This window comes from Schistocerca cancellata, chromosome 8 (assembly GCF_023864275.1).
Source record: "Schistocerca cancellata isolate TAMUIC-IGC-003103 chromosome 8, iqSchCanc2.1, whole genome shotgun sequence".
Lineage (NCBI taxonomy): Eukaryota > Metazoa > Arthropoda > Insecta > Orthoptera > Acrididae > Schistocerca > Schistocerca cancellata.
In genome coordinates, this window is record NC_064633.1 from 344,633,427 (window position 1) to 344,659,137 (window position 25,711).

A 25,711-nucleotide genomic window follows, 5' to 3' on the forward strand; every position below is an offset into this window, starting at 1 on the left:
AAAAACTGTACAGATGGCCCATAACTGTCGATGCTTTAGAATTACCAGGATACTACATTCAGTGTTAGCGTTCGAAACCAGCATGGAAATTAAATATCTTTCTAATTCTATCCCTGAACATAATAAATTTATAAACATTAAAAATTTGTATGATCTTACTTGTTAGTTGTACCCTCGTCACTATTAAATTTTATCAAAGTCGGCAACTATTTTCCTACCGAGTATGGCACGTATGATTGAATTCTTACAACCGAAAACACAGGATACAATCTCGCTCCTATATCTTCGAATGCCATGTGGTGATGGTGCGACTAACAACCATATAAATCATCATCATAATAATCATTAGTAGCATTAGCAGCAATCAAGGGTGCTATATTTCAGTGTACTCTGTTGAGAAGTAGCGGATTGACATTTTAGCTGCACTGGGAACCAAATTTCCGAGCGTTGGTTATTAACGTAAACTGTTCGTGAATAATATAGTAATCCAGTACAGCGTAGAGTAAGAGATCTCTCACCTGATTGAGTGAAAGTGCACTCTCCTTGGTCATATACAATAAGACAGTGCGAAAGTTGGATCAGAAATTTTTCATACAAATGTAACTCCAGTTCAGACAGACACATACATGAATCAAGTCAAGACGTTGCAGGGAAAAGCGTGACAGACGCTCCCTCCAGCCACCAAGCCGGAGAACTAAACATGCCAGAGCATACAACTATAGCGAATGTAACTGCAGTGTTGGCTAAGAAGCGTCAGCGAAAGGACTCCAGATGTAATTGCTGGAAGGCTGAATGGTTACCGGGTGAGCGGCGTTGCGTGAGCGGTCACGGAGAACGGGTTATAATCGCGAACGAAGGCTTACAGAAAAAAAAATTGTAAGTTTTGTGCCCACTAGTTACATTTCACGCCAAGGAAATATTCCAGATACTTTCTTAAGAAAGGATTTAAGAAAATGTCTCACAGTAGCTTTCCTCCCAACATACTGATGCGATGTCCAATGTGTACCTGGATGTTATTACGTTTATTCCTTGCAACATAGTGCTGAGATCAGATAACCGTGAATGGATGTCTAATGAAAGAGGCGAGAGCCTGAAACTCATTGCCGACGCATCGCCTGGTCTTGTGAGGTTCTGTATAGTCTAGAACTTAACGTCCTGACCCTATTGTCGTCACATGCTTTCACTCATTGTCTGTGAGAGCTGGCGCAATAGGGCTATTCAACAGGCGTACTACATTGCCCCCAGTTACGTAATTATGATACCAAGCAGGAAGAGGTCGTCACCGTTAATAGGTTAACAAGAAGCCACATCGGACACCCAACAAAACGAAGCAAATGCTAAAGGATACCTTCTCGGGATTGAGTATGTTTCCACTCGAAGAGGACGTCTTGAATTTGTAGTGGAATGGGTAGGGTAACGACAAACAAGGAACAAAAACATAACTCCAGAAAATTGTTATTCATTTCTCCTTCCAGTTAGCTTAAAGCTCATTGACAAATGAAGCTGGTAAATGAGTTTATAAATTCATTATTTATTTAAAAAACAACGCCAATGAACTAAGAAACTTAAATATTGGCCCTGATAGCCGAGCGTGTTAAAGTTTCGTTTCCCGGACGGTGAGGTGAGCTGGCCCCAGACCGAATCCGCCCGTCGGAATTACGAGGAGGGTCAGTGTGCCATCGAGCCTGGCTGTGGTTTTCAGGCGATTTCCCACAATCCCATAGATGAATACCAGGCCGGTATCCCTGTCTCGCTTAGACGATTCGCAAACATTTGGAAAACTTTCGCCCCATTTCACTTGACGCAGCCAGTTGGGGGTAAACACATAACGTCCCGTGGAAAGGGGGAGGGGTGTAATGGGGTGCCGACAGGAAGAGCGTCCGCGGCTACCCCCTAAAGTAACCATGCCAAATCTGTTCGTAAAAATGTCGATCGTGCGCCGATTTGGGACAAAGGCACAAGGAAAAGGAGAAGATACTAAGTAACTTGAATGCTACCCCACGCTGCATTAATATACTGATTGTATGTACTATTGGCTGAAGGCTTGCTTAGTGTATTATCACGGTTCAACCTTCTGTTTTAAGAAGGTAGTGTCGTGATATACCGCCAAGACGTGCTGATAAAATTTTTCTATCGAACAGGCAGTTTCGGTCCACCGACCAGTATGGGCTTCCTGTATACCAACGGAAAGAACTTACCTCTCAGTTCAGTTTTGTAACGCTCTTTATTTTCTTTTTGTTGGTATACTGGAATCCGTAGATGGTTTGCGGATCTAAACTGGTTGTGGTTGTTCAGTTAGAAAAATCAGCAGCAGCTTAAGAGGGTAAAACATGACCTCCTTCAACCGTCTGCAGTTGTTTCCTCCTCTCAATGCCAGTAGTAAACTGTCTCTATTAGAAGGCAAAAAACAAATTCTGGAAAACACCATTAGAGAATAATAGAGGGGCAGCTTAGTCGGTTTCGCCCATTGTCTCTTCTGAAATATATCATCTATTTATCCACGTTACTGGTGGGTGAACTCCGTCGCTATGGATGGAATTACTTGAAAAAAGCAGCAGCCAGTCAATTTTTATACAAGGTTGGTTATACATACATCTAAATCTACATGTACCTGGTAGAGGGTTCATGGAACCACCTTTAAACGTCTCTACCCTTCCACTCTTCAACAGCGCTCGGGAAAACGAACACACATTTTTTTCCGTTCGAGCTCTGATTTCTCTTATTTCATTGTGATTATCATTTCTCCCTATGTAAGTGGGCGCCAACAATAATTTTTGTACTCTGAGGGGAAAGTTGATGATTGAAATTTCATGGGAAGGTCGTGGCGCAGCAGAAAATGGCTTTGTTTTAATGACTGTCACCACAATTCGTACATCATATCTGTGGCACACTCTCCACTGTTTCGCGATAATACAAGACACGTTTCGGCCTTACGCCCCTGTAGAGTTTGCGTGATACCATTATATGTTAATCAATAGAATGGTTTTATCAACTGCGTTATGAACCTTCGAGCTGCCTTGTGTCCTGTAATTTGGAGCTGCTCCTTGCGCTATACAGGCGCGGCACTCGGGTGGGTGGCGGGGGTAGGGTATTTCATGGGGAAGAGGGGGTTGGTGTGTGGTTGTCAGGACATTCAAGGCTTTCCAGTGGTTGCGTGTGGGGTTGCCAGTAATGTTTCAAGCAAGTAAATTTGCACATTCACATCTGCGGTCAATTACAAATCCGATACGGTTCGTGCGTCCACTTGTAGAACCGATAAAGCACTGGACGTTGAGTGAGGGAAGGCAAAAGGCCGTCCTCTACTGAAATATAAATGAGTAACAGAATAACTGACTTCCCAAAAGTAGGCAGAAACGACTGAAAGAAACGGCGTTCACCTCATTGACGCGCTCTCGTGGGCATTTGTAGACAGACCTTTATTCATAACCGCAGTGCTTAGTGAAATACTGAGTGTACACTAATATTGTATATTGTATAAACTATGACATTCTCAGAGTTATGGCAGATTTACTCTTACTGTTCTTAAATTAATTGTGTGACACATCTGTTGTCTAGATTTTCAAATGAAATAATTTTAAATGCAGAATTTCTGTAAATAATGATAATTTCGTGTGGCTCTATGGGCTGGAGGATATCTTTGAATTGGACGCCACTTGGGGAACTTGCGTGCCCCTAATGTAACCCAGGTATCCAACCGTGGAAAGGGGATCTGCAGTTTAACGTAGAATCCGAACCACGTTCTGTTTCTGGCGACTCCTCACGTCAAGATATGAAGGCTAGGGTAGAACACAAACTGAAAAATCCGTGATCGTACGGAATTACGTAGCGCCACCTCTCTGCTTCAGGGTAAGCACTTCACTGCTAGGCCACCAAGGCCGACTTACATCCTTCTGAACTGCAATTTCTTGAACGTTATGCCAAAACTGTGTAAACAATTTTTGTTGTGTTAAAGCATTATACATATTGGCTAGGTAGCTCTGTGGTAAAGTCGCAGGCAACAAATCCAGAGGTTCTGGTTCAGTTCCCGGTCAAACAGAGGATTCATATCTGTCACTTACCACTTCTTTCCCCAGTGACAGTGTATGTTGATGTGAAATATTCCGGGCTGCATTGTGATTTGGAATCCACGGTGAACTGTAGATCTCCCTGTTGTTGACGGGGTAAGTCAGTTCAGAGGTCGCAAGAAGGCAACAACTTACCACCTCCAACACGACCATGCTTAGTAAACCACTGTGGTCTTCAAAACAATCTTTGGATTTTGTACTCAGCTGGCCGTAGTGCGTCGTATGTCGTATAAGGACATTATATATTATGCTGTGAGACCTAGACGCTGCTGTGTTCGATTGTATTGTTTATCAAAATAGGTGTATTTCGGCTTGATTGCCATACGGGTGGCATTGATGTCCATATGGCATCGCCGACTCAACTGTCAGTAGAGCTGTCAAGTATCGTCATTATTAAATAAACTTTCATAAATCAACAACTTCACGAATAACTGCTCCAGCAAAAGTTTAACGCCTGTTTTAGCTCCACCAGTATCAAAGGAGCAAACTTACACAGTAGTGTGACAGCAGAGAGACATCCGTGTTATATGGATATCAAGATCACCTGATATAAACTGAAGATGGCAAACACGCCGAAATAGGGCTATTGTAATAAAGAATACAATCGAACACAGCAGCGTCTTGGTCTCATAGCGTGATAAATAATTATTCGATTGGTGACTGCTATTATTATAAAAATGTTAGGCATCTATGGCACATTGAAAATGGGGGTGACGGCACGGTGGGGGGGGGGGTGTGTGGATTGGGGGTAGGAAGAGAGATAACTGTGCCGCGACCCCCCCCCCCCCCCCCCCCCCCCGGTCCCATAACCGATTCCTGCAACTGCGCATGCCACTGCAACAAGCTACAGAACAGAAGGCAGCTTCAGCATTCAACTACGAAAACTTTTGAAGGAGTTATCAGTATTACGCCAATTGAAGGTGAGTGATAATCCGAAACATGTCTTCGTATATAAAAATCCGCTGGGTACTGTATTTCTTAAATTAATTAGAGTGAAGAAAGCCCAGCGTGCCCTAGCATTTTTACGAGTGTAATTCCCATGAGCCTGACGGGGTAATTAGCCTGCATGTGCGATGCATTTGTAGTCGAGGCTGAGAGGCGCCAATAGAAGCCTTCAGTCAGTGTGCTGCGAACGTAGCGAGCGCCACCGCCGTACAGAGCCAGGCACTAATTCGTAGCGAACAGCGTCAGTCACAGGCAGCTAACTCCACGCCGGTTTCATAGATGGAGCGCAGAGCGTCTGCAGCCGTAGTTGCTACGCTGAGATCCCTAGGATCGCGGTGTACAACGTTCTTCCGATTCGTAAGTGGCTAACGATAAGTGGTAAATTTGTCAGCAACTCAATATCGATGGTGAAGATACCAGGTCTGTTCCTGCAGTTGTCAACAGGTGACCCCTCTCTCCCCAATGAGCAAGAGCACGTGGCACAGGTACGAGCTATAGTTTTTTCCCGATTCTGTTACTGTTACAGCAATTTGAGGCTGTTCGCGAGTCGGCCGAGCTGCATTGGAATGTACTGCATCGGCCATTGTATCACGGTGCCCGTAGTGAGTGCAGGCAACCTGTTAGCTTTATTGCCTGCAGACGCCGTTCCGTATCTGATGCGGCCGGCTCAGGCTGTTAGCAGACTTGCGCTAAATGCTTAAAGGTGATGCACCAGAAGGACGGTGCGTCTCGCTGACGTGCACATTACTCCGGCTTCAACTGGAAGCACAATGATTAGAGTGAAGCGTCCATAAATTCTTAAAAGCTAGCGTAAACCTAGCTTCGCAAAAATGTTTGCTGCTCCTAAAATGAAGACAGAAATTTTGTTGTTTGGCCGTGGATACTGTCGGTTCTATCTCCACTTGGAACGAAGTAGCCCGGAAATATTAATACATCTGAACTCTTCGAGATACAGGAACGTGTCTGTCAGTAAGCAGTAATGGGGAAAGGGGCAAGTGTATTGCTACACTACACTCGAAACTAACTTCATGTGCTGAGACAGTAAAATAACGACGGTGATTGAAATGAGACAGCGAACTTTATTAATGCAAATCGATAGGTGTTGAAAAGAAGCTAGTAACACGTAGAACTTGTTAATGTTTTCTGCCAAACATTTGCCGATATTAGTTCGAAGTTGCTGTACTGGGGATATATAGTGCCGGCACAGCACAGCTTCCCATGCCCCACAAAATAAACATTACATAGCTAATCTGAACCTCGACTGTGCCGAGTGCTTAGGTTTCACAAATGGCACATACCACGACTGTGTATAATTAATCGTGAAAAGTAAGTTTCGTATATCAAAACATGCCATTCGTTATGTATAGACTGCCCTTACAGTATATTTCCCTTTTAAAGAAGAAAACAATGCATCTAATCTCTCGATACATAAACCTGCTATTGTGAATCATAGAGCAAATTACTCACTTACTTTATTTAGGTCTATATGGAGCTCCCAATGCCGCTTCTGATTGTTCATCTAAACAATCCAATAATGATTTTGGAAATGCGGTTCTATCTGCAGGATTTTCTCTTCCACAGTCGACCTTCACCTCCATGTAAATGCACATCTGCGTTTGAAACGTGCTCGAGCTGTCATGTTTCGTCGAGTTCATTTATTTATTTATTTAATAACGACAAATCTGGACGGAAACACCGAAGAAATTTCGCATCTCATATTGAACTGAAGAAAAACACCCATCGGTTCTGACTAGATAGGAAATCGGAACAGCTAATTTACACAGGTCATTTGTCTAAACATAACGACAATCGGAAAAGCGATATCTCAGCGGACGGGTAAAGTCGATACAGGCCTTAACATGTGAAAACGACAGTGATTAACGCTTCCCGCAGTTCAGTTTTCGTCATCCCTCACTTGTTTCGAATGTAAACATAGCAACGGTCTCTGGTCGGAAACATTGCGGTGTCAGGTGATCGGTTTCAGAGATAGGTGGAAACCCAGGGTGGAGTGTGCTATATGGTTTGCACGACTAGTTATTCCTCGTAATACGGCAATTTAAACGTAAAATAACCCCCCCCCCCCCCCGAGCTTCGAGACCACCCTCGGGGGCATGGGTGTGTGTGTGTGTTATCCGTAGCTTAAGTTAGTTTAAGTAGTGTGTAAGCCTACGGACCGATGACCTCAGCAGTTTGGTTCCATAGGAACTTATCACAAATTTCCACCACCACACGTCATCCATCTTGTACCTTGCAGCTGTAACAGAACATTTCGTGGAATATCAGCTACCCTCTGGGTTGGAATATCAAGGAATCTTCGCTTAACCACGTTTCAGATTAAAATGTCAGATAATGATTACAATTAAAACGCACCTATTCGTTTCTCTCTCTCTCTCTCTCTCTCTCTCTCTCTCTCTCTCTCTCTCTCTTTGAGTATGTATTCAACAAAGTTAATGTCCGTCTACTTTTTGATGGGTTCTGGATCTTGATGGCAAGTTAGCCATAATAGACAAAATGAAAAATCATAGTCAAATGTTAATAGGGACAAGAGTTAAGTAGTTAATGTCACAGTAGGAACCTGCAAATTATCGTTTGACGTGAGGTGTGTAAGACAATGGATGTAAACTGTAAATTTCTCTCTACATTTACCAGCTGTTTCGTAATGGAAATTCTGCAATACTGTAGCAATGGTGTAACAAATAAATCTTTTATATTAAAAACCATGAAAAGATCACGTTGCTGAAGGGAGAACAATGCAGAATGATAAGTGCAGATGTGTAACTGCTTGCATATAATGAAAACTATTTTTTATCGAGGAGAAAATAAAAAGCCTTACACCTTTTGTCAGAATTTATTATGAAAATGAAATTAAATCTCCATGGTGAATAGTTAGAAAGGATAAAATAAGCCTGTCAATAAACAAAATGGTCCCGTCCTTATTAAAGATGACAAAATGATCCGTGATACACAGGTAGCAAGACTCCTGACTAATCCCTTCTTAAAATTGATATAACCAGCTCGATAGAGAGCTACATATGCGAAAAAAGTGCTTCAAGCGTTCGCTGAGTTTGTGCTACTCTGACTACAGCTGGGGAATGAGGAAAATAAGTGACTCTCATTGCACTGAACCATGCATGTAATTCTTCACTTTTACAAGATACCTTTCCAGACAATGTATGCTCTTGTTGGAGTCCTCTTTAAGATGGGTTTTCAGACTGGTATTAATAACTAACTGTGCACTTCATTATCGACTTCTTCTTCAAAAACATATCCGCAAATGATATTCTGAGTTACTGTTTGCGTTCCAGAAAGCTATCTGGATTGAACATATTGAATACTATTTCACCGCTATGTACTGATACATGGCTCACAAAATGTCACCAACCGTAATTCTTTTTTGGTTTGTGTAAGGCAAAATGACAGTGCGTACCATATCATTGTTTCTGAGAACCAGGTGTGTGTGTGTGTGTGTTTCAAGATACTTCACTTCATATTTGACTGAATGCAACGGTCATGTTAGACGATTTACACCCATTAAGGTGGCACTTCAGAGTGCGCGCGCGTGTGTATGTGTGTGTGTGTGTGTGTGTGTGTGTGTGTGTGTGTTACTACTTGTTACACAGAGGTCAGTATTGAGAGTCTTCCTTTTGTCATGTACAAATCGCTTTCCATCGTACGCTACTAAAACAAATTTGCGAGCACCATAAAAAGCCCAATTGAGAAGCAACAAGTGAAACGAAGTGATCGTATGGCATTGTTGCCCGGCAGTGCTTCGGCCGCTTAGTGCAAGTTTTTCTAATTGACGCCACGTTTGCGACTTGCGCGTCGATGATGGTGATGATGATGGTGATGATGATACGACAGCCATTCATCGAGCGGAGATAATCCACGGCTCGGCCAGGAATTGAAAGCGGGACTTCAGGATATGGTGTGCAACGATAACCAGCAGACCACGAGCTACGGACGCATCAGAAGGAACGATAAACGAAATGATGAGAAATATGTTAGTTTGCGGTAAACAGCCTGTTACTCAAATTAAAACCGTTCATTCTGTTCTGTACATCACATGATCTATTATCAGTACCTACAGTGCACAGGGGACACTAGAAATGTAAAACCTCAAAATTCATTGATGTGGTTATTGAATTTGAAGTGACATAGTATAGTTATAATAAAATGTGACATTTTCTCTGCGTCTCATTGTTGATTTTGGTGATTTAAGCATAAGAAGCAACACTAGGAACAAAACTGGCTTCCACTATTTAGAATGGAAGCTTACACTTGCCTGGAAAGGAGCAAAATAAAAAGCCATAAAAGTACAAAATTATTGAGACTTTCGTGCCCCCTTGTTGATAAAGTGCCTGTTGGCTCCTGTCTCTGGTACTTTCCTCTGGTCACTGCCGCTGTGGTCCTGCTTTTGTTACCTGCAACGGTCATTTGCTGCAGCGCGGAAATCCAGGATCCGTTCATCTTACGGGGTTTCTTGTTGAAGCTATTGTCGTATTTGTGGATCTGTATGGCTTCTCTGAACCATCCGGGCGTGGTAGTTCTTCTCCGCAGCAAGAAATTCCGTGTCGACGAAGTTTCTTTTGTGGTCTGTTTCACACGACGCATCCTCCGCCACGGTCGATTTCTTCAATTATCCCACCTTGCAGTACCGTTTATTTTCGGGGGTCCTGGTGTTGAAGGATCGTTCAGACTTTCCTGACACACACTTTTGTCCGTTGCCGATCTGAGACACTCTTTCTGTTCATTTTGCTCTGTTTGTAAATAGTCTTTACGCCATGTTTTTGCGCAATATACGGCCGATTCTGTCCGTCACCGCGGGGATGTACGCCAGGAATGTCGTACCCGACATTTCTCTTCCGACGTGTCGCTTCGCCTAGTGTTACATTTTGTGACACGTTTTATGCAACTGATGAAGTAGCCGCTGTTCCTCAGAACGCATTGCAGGTGTTTGCATATCGTGCTCGAAGTGCTGCGGCTCACATATTCGTCTTGCGCACGTTACGAGCGTATTAACCATCACTCTTTTTGTGGCTCGGGTGGTGGTCTGACAGTTTGTGCAGGTACCTGTCAGTGTGTGTCGATTTTCAGTACACCCTCTGTCTCAGGTTCTCACAGTTTCTTGTAACCATCACATCTAGAAACGGAAGCTGTTGGTTCTTTTCTACCTCCATGGTAAATTTTATGTAGGCATGGAGACTGTTCAGAGGTCTAAGAAAGTCACCGAGCTGTCGCTCACTATGGCTCCACAAGACGAAGGTGTAGTCAGTGCACCCGGGACAACACCTTAGGTTTACTAGGTGCAAAGTCCATTGCCGGCCACGGTGGCTGAGCGGTTCTAGGCGCTTTTATCCGGAACCGCGCGACTGCTACGGTCGCAGGTTCGAATCCTGCCTCGGGCATGGATGTGTGTGATGTCCTTAGGTTAGTTAGGTTTAAGTAGTTCTAAGTTCTAGGGGACTGATGACCTCCGCTGTTAGGTCCCATAGTGCTCAGAGCCATTTGAACCATTTTTTGCAAAGTCCATTCTACCCCCCCCCCCCACACACACACACACACACACGAGAGAGAGAGAGAGAGAGAGAGAGAGAGAGCGCTAGCTTAGCGTGACATGGACTTGGCAGGTGCGCACCGCAGCCGTAGCCTTGACTTCCATCCGGGAAGTCTGGAGAGCTGCTCTTGCCCGTGAAGTGTTGCCGCTCTGCTGGCGCCGTCTGCTGTTCGCTTTTCGTACATATGTTTCAGGAACAAGGCACACAGCTCTAGAGTGACACGCGACTTCTCCACCTACTGAAATAAGCTGATTTTTACACGTAATTTTTATACCGTGGTGGCCGCCTTCAACAACACGCTACTCCTTTGTTCCGCAATCGTAATCTTCTGTAGTTGCTGACTTTAGGTTGCTGTATAGCGAAACATTTCTTAATTTAGACCAGTGTCGGAACCCCGTCTACATGCTGTAACGAGTATTCCCCGACACTCGAAGTACCCTTTTGTTATTGCCTGGATCTTTTTGTTGTTCGCATTTTTTTTCCCCCTGGGGTCAGTTCTTATCCGACAGGGGTTTTGGTATTCCTCCGATTTCGTTACCGCCAACTGTCTTGGAGTAACAGAATCATTTCATTACTCGCCTATCTTCTTTCTGCACGCTAGTTCCGCATCGGCAGTTTCTTATTTCTACAGTTTATTATTCTCGACCGAGGAATTAGTTAGTGACGCGGGGTACCTAATACGTTTTATCACTCGCCTTGTTTTCATTTCATCGCACGCAACTCGTGTCCGACTCGGGTGGAGTCGGCAGTATTCTTAATCCAATTCCTTCTTTCCCCACGATGAACGGGGTTTTAACAAGGCTACTCAAAGTGGCCGGACCACTGCCGTCCATCTACCTTACGTATCTTGCCACAGCAGAAGCCAGCCGCCGTGAGGGAGAATGCCGTGTCAGCCTATGGTGGCTCCCTTACGGCAGAGGCGTGGCGATTCAGTTTGGTATTAGGCCTACTTTGTTATGACAAAGTCTTTGACTAAAGCAAAAAAAGGGTTTAACGTCCATTCGACATCGAGATCATTAGAAACAGAGCACAAGCTCGGATTGTGTCTAGAATGAGGAAGCAAAACGGCTGTGCCCTTTCACATTAACCCTCCCGACATTTGCCTGAAGTGATTTAGGGAAATCACGGAAAACCTAAATCTGGATGGCCGGACGCAGATTTTAACCGTCTTCCTCCCTAATGTGAGTTCATTGTTCTAACAACTGCGGCACCTCGCTCGGTCAACTGTTGCAACTTCAGGTGCTAACATAAATGTCGTCTAGATTGCTCATAAGGATGTAGAAGAGAAAAATCCGTCGAGGGAAGACGTCTCATTCAAATGGCGCATTCATGACGACGGTCGTTCGCACAACTCGATAACTTAGGGGGCGGGAGGGGGGGGGGATTATACAGTGTGATTCAGTTGCCTCTACCAGGTCGTCTTATGCAGCCCACCCTCTTGTATCCGGCCGTCGAAAACCACGCGCGAGATTTTCGTATTCTCTCGCTTTCGACGTACAAACTGTTAGTCCTACAGAAAAAATGAATCAGGCATTTTTGCGGGAAATTTAATGTAATTAACTTGTGTATTGGGATATGTTCTCACTTGAGCCCACTGTTTTCGAGTTATTCAAGAAAAACTTGAAAAAGTGATCTTCAAACGCTCCTCCACCCCCACTCTCTTCCCTCAGCAGTACGATGTTCATCGTACAACTATACAAAAATTTCCGACTACTCGAATTGTTCCCGATATACTTTTTTTGGTCTCGTATTGATTAGCCACCAGAATGGCCGGCTGTTTCGTTAACATTATTAATTTAAACGTACTCACGAGGGTAAAGGAAGGAAAACGACTTTGTAAACGTTATTTCAAAGCTAATTACATTGACAATTACATCCAGACTTAACCCTTCGAAGCACAGTAGTTTCGTAGTCAGAAGGCTTGACGAATACAAGGATGTAATTATTTTTATGCTGTTAAAATTCACAAAATTGTTAGGTAAAATTTACACAAACGTCAGTTTTACAATTTGTATGTACTCGAGTAAGCTGGTGGCGTAATAAGTCCTGTCAGTGAAGGCGAAAAAGATCGAACGTGGGAAATAGTTCATGCAGCCGCAAATTTTTGAACACTGGTAGGAGGGGGTGCCATAAACAACATACCTGAAATCCTGACCGATGAGGCAAGCGTGGCAGTGAGGGTGCGTTTGAAATTCACTTTGTACGTTTTTCTTGAATAACTCAAAAACTACGAGCTCTGCCAAAAACGTATCCCGGTACAAAGTCGAACTACATTTAATTTCCTACAGAAAGATCGTGTTCATTTTTCTATGGGACCAATAGTTTGCGCGTACCAAGCGAGGAAATATGAAAATCTCGCGCCTGGTTTATGAAGGCAAGATACAACATTGCGGGTTGCACAGAACTACATCGGTAGGGGCAGCTGACTTATTCTGTATGTGATCAGTAAAGACGTTCAGTAACGAATAACTAATATTTTGTAACGAATATGTGTGTCAGTAATACCGAATACGCACGGCACGAAATGTAGTCGTTAGTTTTATAGCCCAGGTGACTAATGACTTCCAATTCCCCTCGAAAGCCTTTGGTCTGTTGTCGGTGACATGGCAGCGGGAACGGAAGCAGGTGTAATGAGAAGTATCGGGCAGACCACAATTACCAGTAGATGTGGCCACATAGCGAGTAGACACTGTTTCTGGAAGTAAGAGAAACACTGTTACATTGTAGATTCGAAAAATGACTTCATTGTCGACTAGAAAGTGTCGGGATTGGCTAAGCACAACGTTTCGAAGCATTCTCACGGCACCTTAACTGTAAATCAGTTTTGTCGATTAAACTCAGGTTTCCTAGGTCTCCATGAGCAGAAGCCTAGGGGTGTCAGATGTTAAGAAAATGTTGTCGTCATTGTACCTATTTATGTTTTCCCGCAGGCAGCAAAACTAACGCAGCCTGACGTTGTTCCTGTGGCCCTTGTGGTTGGTACAAGAGTCTGCACACTTACCTATCACGCAGGAATAGTAAATATATTTTATTGTGTTGCAAAGATATTGACTTTAAAATAGTAATTGAACGTTATTTTATCGATGTGAATGGTAGGCTAATTCAGTTCCGCGGCCGCATTTCTAAAAATACTTGAAAGAGTAAGTGTAATTGCATGGACTCACACGTATGAGAGGTGAACACAACAGCGATTTTCAACTACGGTTGCTACTACGTTTTAGCGTGTATCATTCATTCGTTTGCCCGGAGTTAACAGACTGGCGTAGCATAAAGCGGAGGGGCGAACGGTGTTCCTTTTTGCGTCCACGGCTGCCTTTAGACACTCTTTTTGTGACAAGCACAGTCGTGACTGTTGTGAAACGACTCTGGTGCCATCCTTTCGTGACTCGACAAGACAACTTAAATCGCGAGTTCCCTGTGGCAGAAGTATCCATGCGTTCTATGTAATACTCGTGTATGATGCTAGAACACCGTACTTCATTAACACTCCGTAACGACATTAGAAAATGGGTATCGGTGCATATCCGTTAGTGAGAGTTCTATAATTGATTCGTACGACAGGAATAGAGCTCCGAAACGCTGGTTGCCCTTATGTTATCCATTAGTCATACGTCCTGTAATTTCAAGAATTGTAACAATTATGAAACTGATTGCGAATTCTATCTGGATGTTACATCTGGCGTCACAACTGTGCAATTTGTAAAAAATTCGAAGGAGACATTGCGAGTTACAAATCACTTGCAAACAGATTCAAATGTGTCATTTTAATGGGAATATATGTGAATGAACGTGTTGCAAATGTGTGCGGTATCAGCACCCCGTGTAATAGCTGTCGAGTCTAGCAGACTTAGAGGAATGTTAGGATGACTCAGTGTATATAAGCATCATAGGATCTAAGGGTAGTGTACTGCCAAGTCTCGCTATCTTTCCAACACAACATGAAGCGTTAAAAAAAAGATACAGATTATAAAAGTGTGTGTGTGTGTGTGTGTGTGTGTGTGTGTGTGTGTGTGTGTGTGTGTGTGTGTTTTCCAATGTCCTCCTCAACCACACTACTGCTAGCAACCAAACTTGGTACACACATCCCTTACTCTCACGCAACAATCGTTGTGAGGGCAAGAACCGCCTACCTATCATAGTTCAGAAGATCTGACGTCATAAACGGTGAGATTCGTGAAAAAATGCCGCATCATGCATGGAGTTTTAATGCATTTATTCCTTAGTATTTAGGCAGCCCTACAGTCGAGTTAACATAAGGAAATCTCAGACACCTGGCAAATCTCTCAGCTGTCAACTGCAAAGCACAAACGGCTGTAGGCGAAAACGATAGCCGCCAATAGAGCTATGAGGAGGCATTGCCACAGACATTTAGACTCGCGAGGCAGCTACTCCCAACGTACAAGAACTGTCTGGAATCACGTTTCTTAATTTGGATACCATACTTACACATTTGTACATTATGCATATTTCATCGTACGACTGTTTGATAATTTCAAATATGTTGTAACGAATATACGTAAATGAAATTTTTAAATACTCCACTACAAATACAGTTCGTTTTTTGCTTTCGTTTCTAATAGAAAAACGACAAAATGAATACCTGGACAATACTGGGTTTGTCAGGTAGTAGCATTTAAAGTATTATATGAATTATAGTTACATACATATTATACTGCTCTGCAGCTCCCACAAAACTGAGGAACTTAATGACGACTTACTGGACACTGACTGCATAGGATTATTATTATTATTATTATTATTATTATTATGCCGGGCCAGTATCCAGTCACATACCTACCGCCAGCTGCTTACTGGAAGCATAGTTACATAATACGAACAATCTTCAATACATGTACTACAAACAGTTGTATGTATTATTTTCCTAATTCATACTTCCTGTCGTTACAGTCAAAAACTGGCCAAATGCACGAACATTAGAATAATATCTGAGGCCACATGGCTGAATGTTTACGACGATACGTAAGAAGATTTTAAAAATATATTTTACGCAAGCACTGTCATCTAGTCATTACGAAGTTCCTGATAATGTTAGTTTGTATTTAGGGAGCTCGACTTGGTAGTAATTAGACCCAATATGTAAAATATACTCCATAAAACAGGAAGTTAGTCAAGATACCAACATATGCAGTTTTATATTTGTAGCTTAAAGTGTAAAGCCTTGAGTTACGCTTAAATTTTAAATTATAGAAAATTCTGAAATGAAATGAAGACTCAGTTACAGATAGCTGGTTGAAAACTAAGAGAAACGGAATTAACCATTGTGATAATTATACGAAGATCATGCCGAGCCATAGATTACACAATCAGCCAAGTCGGGATCGAACAAAGCCCTTATAAAACAGCTGACGAGAAGGATCTTACAGATTTCTAAACTAAGGACTATCCTTTACCACAATTTCGGAACATTAATATTGTGGCCTACATACTTAAAATGTGTGGATATAGGCTTATCAGGTTTTAAGTTCCTATTGTTCTGATAATATTCAGAAGAACGTCAATTTAGTATAGTTCAGTATCGTTCTGTCTGTAAGGATGGCGGTGTAAAAGGAATGGATGAAAGTATTGCCTGTACTTTGTGTTAAGCTGAGATTCTTTTCGCTTGCTCCATCCATAATATTGTAAACTGAACAAGGAGAGACTCTGAGCATAATATCACTGGATACATTAAAGTACTTGATGTTGACAGAGAAGAGGGCGACGTTTAGTGTAACAGTGGTATGTAAGTGAATGAGTGAAACGTAAGGACCCGGTTTTGGGATGGGCTGTTATTTGTTAGTGACCGGACATTGTACAAGGCCGTACGGTGTGTGATGTTAGTTTTACTCTTCATGAAAGCGCTGCAAAAATTAATGAAATTCAGAAAGTTGTTTCAAGTCTCTTTATTAATCGTCAGTGTCATCTTTCTGTTGTTTTGACCTTTTAGTTGATCCAGTGAGTTCAGCGGTTAAATTTCAGGAGTTCCTGGCACCAGCGTGGTGAGTCAGACTTTACCAAGTACTGCTCTAATGTGGTTCGCCGGGTTTGTTAACTGCTTGGTTTCATATATCCGTAACCACGTACATTTTCATGTATAACGCAGTGTTTTTCAAAATGATTAATCCGATTACACAAGACTATATCTACTGCATGATGTACCCAATATTATTGCTACGCGGCGTCGCAGTTCAAGGGAAGGGTTAGCTCGTATATGGAGTCTTTGACAAAACAGCAAAAAATTAGTCTCGTACAGTTAGATCAGGCGACCTTGGAGCCCAGTTGTGCATTCAGAGATCTTTATGCTCCTTACGCCTGATGATCTACCGTTAAGGCAGCTCATTGTTAAATCGTTCCGCACATTCGTAATGGAATTGTAGCTATTCAAACGGATATAGAGCTATCTGCACCAGGGAGGCCCCTGCCGGCAGCCACATGAACTGGCAGCTTACAGTGGTCGCCACTGTAAACTTTTAGTCTCTATGCACACACCAACTGAACAAAACTATCCGGACACACCTATACAGGGTGAACATTAACAAAATCGACAAAAATTGCAGGGATGGATTCCTGACTGGAAATGGAGGAAAAAAGGTCCTATTTACATGTTTGGAAATGCTTAGTTGCCAAGGTAGATGGCGCTAACGAATGAAAGTTGATGTGACCACGTGTTGTGTGTTCCTAATGTGTTGCAGAGAGTGTGATTGACGCAGCGGACTGTAAGTAGCAGAATGGTCCGGTGTTCATGTCGGGAACAAGCAGAGATTTTGTTTGCTTACGGCCAAGCAGGTGGAAACGGTCGAGAGGCAGCACTGCTATACCAAAACAAGTATCCTCAGGCACCAACCACATCACAAAAAACTTCAAGCCCCTTCTGGGCGTTTGTGTGATCATGGGTCCCTTCAGGCAGACGAACGTGCAGGGAGGCGGCAGACTGTGTGTACACCAGATTTGGACGACCGTACTGCCTCTCGACCGTTTCCACCTGCTTAACTGTACACAGACACCATCTCGGCTTTTTCCCGACGTGAATACCGGACCGTTCTGTTGCTTACAGTAAGCGGCGTCAATCACGCGCCATGCAACACACAAGGAACACGTGGCACGTGGTCTGAGGAACCTCCATTCATCAGTGCCACCTACCGCAGCAACGATACACTTCCGGACACACGTTCATAGGACCTTTTTCCGTCCTTTCCAATCAGGAATCCGTCGCTGCAGGTTATCAAAAGTGGTTCAAATGGCTCTGAGCACTATGGGACTTAACTGCTGTGGTCATCAGTCCCCTAGAATTTAAACCTAACTAACCTAAGGACATAACACACATCCATGCCCGAGGCAGGATTCGAACCTGCGACCGTAGCTGTCGCGCGGTTCCAGAGTGTAGCGCCTAGAACCGCTCGGCTACTCCGGCCGGCGCCGCAGGTTATCGGTTTTGGTAATGTCCACTCTGTGTAATGTGGAATTGACCCCTGTATGCCAGGAGAGGCGGACCTACCAGTATAAAAGTAGGCGGGAGGAGTATTGTACTGTCAGTAGACAAGCGGTAACAGCAGAATGGGTCGATCACGAGAGCTCGGTGACTTCGAGCGTGGACTAGTCATTGGACGTCAACTGAGTAACGTATCCAGGAGGGACATTTCAACCCTTCTAAAGTTGCCCAAGTAGACGGTTTACGACGTGATTCGTGGAAAGACGGAGGAACAACCACAGTTAAACTATGACCAGGCAGACTTAACGTACTGACGGGTGGGGACCATGGAGCATCGTGGAGGGAGCCTATAAAAATAAAATAAAGAGAAGCACATGAAGCCAGTGGAGGGATCAGTCTTGAGCTCCAAAATGCTACCAGCAGTCTAGCTAGCACAGTGACCGTGCTTAGGGATTTAAAAAGAATGGGATACAGTGGTCCAGTAGGTCTTCATAAGCAGCACATTCCTGTAGTCACAGCTAAGCGACGCTTGAGGTGGAGCCACTGGACACAGGATGACTGTAAGTTAGTGATCCGCAGCGGTCAATCACGATATGGTGTTTTTAGTGGGTAGAGTTTGGTCCCATATTGCTCATAAGAAAATTCTAAATGCGGAAGGATATGAAAATATCATTGTATACTGCGTACAGTAGAAGAACAGTTTCGAGGCGATGAATGTATCAGCGTGACAATGCCCCTGTCATAAAGCAGCATCTCTGAGACAATGGTTTGTAGGCGATAACATTCTTAAAATGGACTGATCTACCTAGAGGTCCAAACTGAATCCAGTGCAGTGCATTTCGGATGAGTTAGAACGTAGACTTTGCTCCAGACCCCAGCGTCCAAAATCACTACCGTCCCAGCAGTCGGCTGTTGAGGAAGAATGGGCTGTCATTCCTCCACACCTCATTTAAAGTCTTCCCTCATGTAGAAGAAATAGTGTAGTGAAATCGGTTAAATCTTTCGGAAACACCTCGTAGTATCGGCTGCTAGTCTTGAGCAACACATATGCCGAAAGCCCATTTTGAGTACACTTCCAATCTGATTCCTTGTCGACACTAAATGAAACATGTTTGGAGTTAACGCACCCGTTATCTGAATGATTACACCGTTACCTCCTCTGTGTACACAACCATATTCTCGAAAAGCTGTGAATATGAAATGTCTGACTTCCTCTTTCGAAAAAAAAAAAATCGACTTCCACCTCAGTAGCATGCTTCAGAAACGTTGTCAATTCTTAAAAAGCCTGATGGATTGTTACTCTCCCAAAAATTTTCTTCGCTTAAGGACACTAAAGTTTTACTAAGTTTTGATCACGAAGACACGTTACTGTTTATATGATTCAACGTCTTACACTATTAGTAGTGATGTCAGACACACTAGATGAACCATGTACTGCCGTTTGAGGATATCTACAATTGGTTTTTCTTCATACGTATAGTGTCATTGCTTTAAATTATCTTTTGCTCGTATGTTCTTCACCCATTTACTGTCTAGCTGTAGCAGACGATCATTAACAGATTTTGACAACTTCATGCTCCTGTAAAGTAGCCGAACTAATGTGTTTTCCGAGGCAGCAGAGCGCTTTTTGTACATCTCTACAATTCGGCTGCTTCTTGTGTCTGTCGAGCGAAATAAAATTCGTCCATTATCAGTAGTGTTGAGTAAATACTTGTAAACTGAGTTCAGTAGGTGCGGAGAACATTTTTCACGAACTTCTGAGATAACGCACATGGAAAGGAGTCATATTTAGTGACGGCTGTATTGAGAACATCATGTGTCTAATAGGAAATAGCTGTGCGGCGTCCAGTCGATGAACTCTTTAAACAGCCAAAAGAAACACAGCTTACGTGGGTGATGTGTTAATTCCGCAAACTGCCCTAAATCGGCGGAACTGATGGCCACCAGTGAAATAGGCAACTAAAAATAAAATGACTGGCCAAAAATAAGCGTCTCGTGTTGACACACCAGAGTCGGATGCAGGGCTCCGCTACTAGATTGCTTACTCATCGGTCGCATTGTTTACGCAGCCTTTCATTATGGAACTCGGTCGCTGCTCACCCGCTAGCCTTAGTCTGACTAGTTAATGACTTAGAATACCGTGAGGCGGTCCGAGTTGATTGCCACTAACTCCACTGCTTTGCTTGAGCTGAAAAAGAGAGAAACTGCCCCTCACGTAATCGAAAATACACCACTACAAATATCTAGTAAGAGAACATTCCTCGTCCTTAGATGTGTTATGGGAACATCGTATTTCTGTTGAGCAAGGGAGTCAGTAGCTGTTAATTGTTGGATTCGTAGAGGTGATTTATAAACTATGATTTTGGGCGGGATATTGCATCAGCTCTACAAAACCCCTGACAGCTAACGCATATCACACAAATAATTGGGTAACTATCTCTCCGCGTGAATAACGGCCTCTGAAAAGTAATGACTCCGATTTTTTTGTTCTGTTGAGACATTAGTTGTCATGCAGATTCTACTTAGTCTGCTTTCCCGATCGCGGAAGGATGTAGCAATCCTCTGCCGCTAGAGGACCTACAATTGTAACGTGTAACATGGCGGCGTGTAACGTAACTATGTCGGTGCATGAGAAACAGCTTGCTATAATCGAGTTTCTGACCGAAGAATTCGTCAACACGTGGACTACTCTTCCTTCAGCATCACAATGCTAGACAACACGTCAACGTTGCGACACTTGCAACAATCAGACGCCCTAGGTTCACTGTCATCGCTCATGCTCCATACAGAGCACCATCCGATTTTCACACGTTTCCAGAACTTAAATAACCTTCGAGGGCTTAACTCAGATAGTTGAGGAAGCGGTGCAAGCAGAGGTGAGATTGTGACTCCGTCAACAAAGTCAAGCACTCTCTTGTTGGAAGAAATGTGCTTATTGCCAGGGTAACTACGTTGAGAAATAATATCTAAGACATGAAAAGTAAAGATGTAGATTGTTGATAACGTTTGTTTTATTTAAAAGGCTTTCTGAGTTACCATGTAAATTCGGAGGCATTACTTTTCAGCACTCTCTCGTAGCTTTATCTACGTACAATTCAATATATCGTAAAGACTTTGTTCAAACCGAACAGTAGTTTTCTGCATAGAAACGAAGAGGCCAAAAGCTTGTTTGAATTCCATTCAAAGCCCTGATTTGGTCCGATTGTACATCTACTTCATAATTTTCTTACTATAGCTCGCATCATTTCCCAACAGACAACATTGATACGTTACGTTGATATTACATATTGGCAGCCGTTTGGATACACGTGCTTTATACCCTCCCCCCTTCCACCACACTGAAGGGAAGTATGCTTGCAAAAGTGGACGCTTTGGCAAAACTAAAAAATAGCCCAATACTATACTAAAAGGCATTATAATAGCATATGAGAGCTCAAGCGAACTTATACAGGAATTGCATAAACACATCGGTATGTGCCATCATCCTTGTGTATGATATATTAATTTGATTTCCATGTTTAACACACTGATCAAATGGCATTTAGAAATATTAAGAAATGTGTGAATTCAGATATTTTTGAGCTGTTATATACGGTGTCGCAGTTGAACGATTTACCTCCCTTAGTCAGAGTTTAGGGTATACTTCGCTTGACCGTGACAACAAGAGCAGTGCGCTTATAATGTTTACCTACTTCTTAAATTCTTTGATCTCCTTTCTTCCATATTGATGGGAAGGTACCACGGCGTCAGGTTCAAAACATTGACATGACTTTGTTTACTTTAGAGAATAATAAGAAATTAAAGACTTGAAATCAACCTCACGAAAAGAGTCAGTCTAACAATCTGTTAATTTTACACACTATCGACTCCGAAGCTACACAGCTACATCTTCAGGCGTCTTAATGAGATGCACTTACCAACACGTAGGCGTTCACTCTACTTTCTCAGATATCGGTACCGAGTCTCCAAAACGAGCAATTCTGCACTATATCCCTCAGGCTTGACGAAGAACTGCATTGTTGCATAGGTTTGTTATCTACATTCACAATTACACCTGCTGAGCTTAAAAGTACAAGAAAAGCGTACTTTGGTATGGCTCCTTCAAGATCTTCGTCGTGGTGGCGGTGTTTAGCGTGGAGTAAGGTCAGCAATGCCGGCACGTGTGGCGGTAAAAAATTCCCGCGCTGTTGTCAGCCTACCTCTCTCCCCCTGTTCCTCACGCGGCTGAGCGTTGCGCTCGATACGGTGTGGGCGTCGCTCTGAGGGGATGCTCCGACAATACGCGCGCCGAGGGCTTCGTGACCCAGTTCGCTTCTGAGGAGGGGAGCGGGGAGAAGCGAGGCAAACCGAGCAAAAAGTCGATGCGATGCTGTCCCGCCCTCCCCTCTGCTCAAGTGTCAGGCTGCGAGAAGTCGCGGCAGCGAAAACACGCCGCCGGTACAAATCGTTACGACAAGTACGGCATTCAGCGGCCGAGGTATTTTTATACGTTGGAAGCGCCTGTTGTCGCCAGGTAGCAGGAGAGAATTTCGACGTGTCAACCTCCGTGTACCGTGACGCTTCAGGTACGTTGTGTTGTTCGGAAACGTGTCAGTGTCCCCCACCCCACCCTGCCTCTTTCCCCTTTGTTTACGGTGAAAACGTTTCTCACGAAAGCGTTCAACGAGGAAAATTGGTTAACACGAAACAATGCTGCGTCCCGACAAAATAAAGAATTTCATACTTTTTTCCGCTTTTGACACGAAACAAAAATCTGTTAACAACTAACAGATATCGCTTCTCGGACGAGGAAAATATTTGATTTCTGCAGTCGCGACGTCACTCAGTTTCTCTCTTTTTCGTTACACCGAGCAAAGTAAATAGTAGTTCTGTTACCGCTTGTCCCTGTGTGTTGCCACTGTAGAAAAAAATCGGAACACTTCAGTTTTCGAATTCGGCTATAGGTGTGTCAAAGTCAGTGAACTGTGTAGGTACAGCGCCAGTTATGTCAGACAGTTATGTCAGAGTTCAGAACAACACATCGAGGTAGCCTACGACGGCGAATTTGACAATTTGATCAACACTACAGTTCCTGTCCCTGCTACATCAGATATGTAGGACATCATGATAAGCACAAAAGCGATTCAGATGCGCTTTCGAGCGGTGAAATTAATATGATACACGGTACTGAACAGGTTGTCGAAGCCGTGATGCTCGAAAAGACTGTACTAAAAAATTTTAAACCCCAACAATATACTGTTTTAAACTTTTAATGTAGTTTGTACCTAAGAGAGTAAATGTAACAGGAAATCTAAATACTTTGTCTTAATCTTGCATAAATTATCCTATTCGTATAGATAAGAAAAAATTCAGTCTTTCGCAACTGTACGTTTTCACGTTAGATATCATCAGTCGTCTATGATGTAAAAAATTTAATTATGGTAGATCTGTGGTGATTCGTGACACCTCATGACTAATTGTTTAAAAATATATGGTTGTATTTTTACACTTACATTCATTTTTATGTCCTATTCATGTGTTCTCCTGTATGTGCTAGAAGCACGTAGTGCAGATTTCTACGCCCATCTTGTTGCCCAGTGCTCACATCCTTTAGGACTGACTGAGGGGTCATGGCAGCTTTAGGATGTGAAAGTAGAGTGCGGTGTTTGGAGGGGGAGGAGCGGGGGGCTGGGCTGTTCTACATAGTCCACTGTCAAGTGATGCACTTTGAGTAACATTTTTCCAGTCACTAGATTCCGTCTCTAAAATGAGATTTTGTCAAGTCTGCGGCAGACCTGTTTTAGGCTACAATTGAACTAAAAAATTATCCACCCACGACTTTCTGTAAATGCGCGTACTGTATCCCAGCCTTAGTCTCGCTTCACTATTTCGATTTCCCCCCCCCCTCTCTCTCTCTCTCTCTCTCTCTCTCTCTCTCTCTCTCTCTCTCTCTCTCTCCCCTCCCATCCTTCCTTCCTTCCCTCCTTACCCCCTCCCTTTTCCTTTACCAGTCCGATGATTCCTTGATGCCCCAGGACTTGGCTTGGTCAAGTTCTTCCGTAGTGCTTTTTTCTCCCCCTTTTGGCTTTCTGTATGTATGTTTCCCATGATTTTCGTAAACCGATGAAGTCGAACGCCAGGATGTTCCCTTTGATAAGGTAATGTCCACTTGCCTTTCCCATCCCTTCCTAATGCAAGCTCGTGGTCCGTCTCTAATTATGTCTCCTCGACAATACCTTAAACTATAAACTTTTTTATCCTTAATTCCATTCAGTACCTCGTGGTCTACTCACTTGATTTTCATTGTTATTTTATAGCACCACATTTCAAGAGCTTCTATTTTACTCTTGTCCGAACTGCCGGCCGCGGTGGCCGTGCGGTTCTAGGCGCTCGAGTCCGGAGCCGCGCTGCTGGTACGGTCGCAGGTTCGAATCCTGCCTCGGGCATGGGTGTGTGTGATGTCCTTAGGTTAGTTAGGTTTAAGTAGTTCTAAGTTCTAGGGGACTGATGACCACAGCAGTTGAGTCTCATAGTGCTCTGAGCCATTTGAACCATTTTTTCAAGATCCTGTCCATTCCTTTGTTAAAATAAATTACGTACTGTCCGTGGAGAGCGTTCTTTTACGTTTTTTATGTTATCCTACACAATTACATGAGCATTTCTAAATGCCGCACTGGTTTCGATCTGCCAATGGTGATCTCCAGACTGTCAGTAGATAAAAAAACGAGACGAATAGTCACAGAATGTAGAGAACCTGCAAAGTTACTTACCTTCATAATGATAAAAAAAAAAATCTGATGCCTGATTCTACATGCTGTACACCGCGTTTTACTTTTTGTCCATCATAGCAATATGGCGAAGGCCATGTAATTTTTAGTTAAGGACCTCCATTTCTCTGTGGCATATTTTATAGACCTCTCTCCACGTCCCTGTTTTTAGCTGTCGATCGGTATTAACGATTAACGTGTAGTCGTTTTTAACTCTTTTTCTTCATGTTCTACAGTTCTGACGTGGGCGCGTATTACCCTAGTTGTTTTTGCGCCCTAAAACAAAACAAAGCAATAATCCATACGCAGAAAACGGTGGTTTAACGTTTCCTTTGCATTTTCAGCAGTTGTGAAGACGACACTAGGTAGAGGTGAGGTTATATAGGCAGAGGGGAAATCCGCTGTCTGTTACAGCACGTCTATATTCCCCAAAGGAATAACTGCTTGGGCAGATTTTGTAGTTACATTCATTAGTAAATTGTTGAGGCTTCGTGGCGACTAGTTGGCGTATTGCCTATTGTCTGACTTCACGGGATCCTCGGTCGACGTTTGTCTAATGACTTATGCTGCCGTTTGAGTCTCAGAGGTTCACCTTCTGTTGGTAGTGAAGGAAACACGTCACTTTTATTTTAAACAATTCTATCCTTTTTCTGTCATTACGTGGATAGATTTTATAGGTTACACAATGATTCTGTATCGACACGTTTTATCTATTGACAGTCTGAAGGCAGCCACTGGCTGGTCGGAACCAGTTACAGCATTGTGAAATGTTGTCATTGTGACGTATAAAGTGTAAAAACATTAAGGAACACTGTCCATTCCGTTCAATTGTCACTCCATGTCCTTCGTCACATCTTACAGAATTGCATTGTCATCGGTAACCCATAAAGTTTTTCTCTCTTCTACTTGCTCTTTAATTCCCTCGGTTTCCTTCACAGCCTGCCCACTGTACAGACTGAATGCTGTGGTGGTCAG

At 43.2% G+C, this 25,711-nt stretch overlaps 1 protein-coding gene across 7 annotated transcripts in view; it reads left to right on the plus strand.

Moving 5' to 3' along the window:
• LOC126094569 (protein kinase C and casein kinase substrate in neurons protein 1-like) overlaps window positions 1-25,711 on the plus strand; it is a 550,603-nt gene that overhangs the window by 252,881 nt on the left and 272,011 nt on the right. Inside the window, exon 1 of one of the 7 annotated variants that reach the window (XM_049909029.1) lies at window positions 5,361-5,494. The exons of the other annotated variants lie outside the window; for them this stretch is intronic. Coding sequence (XP_049764986.1) covers window positions 5,414-5,494 — 81 coding nt within the window. The 5' untranslated portion in view covers window positions 5,361-5,413. Of the gene's footprint in view, window positions 1-5,360; window positions 5,495-25,711 lie in introns of those variants that run through there. 7 annotated transcript variants of the gene reach the window in all.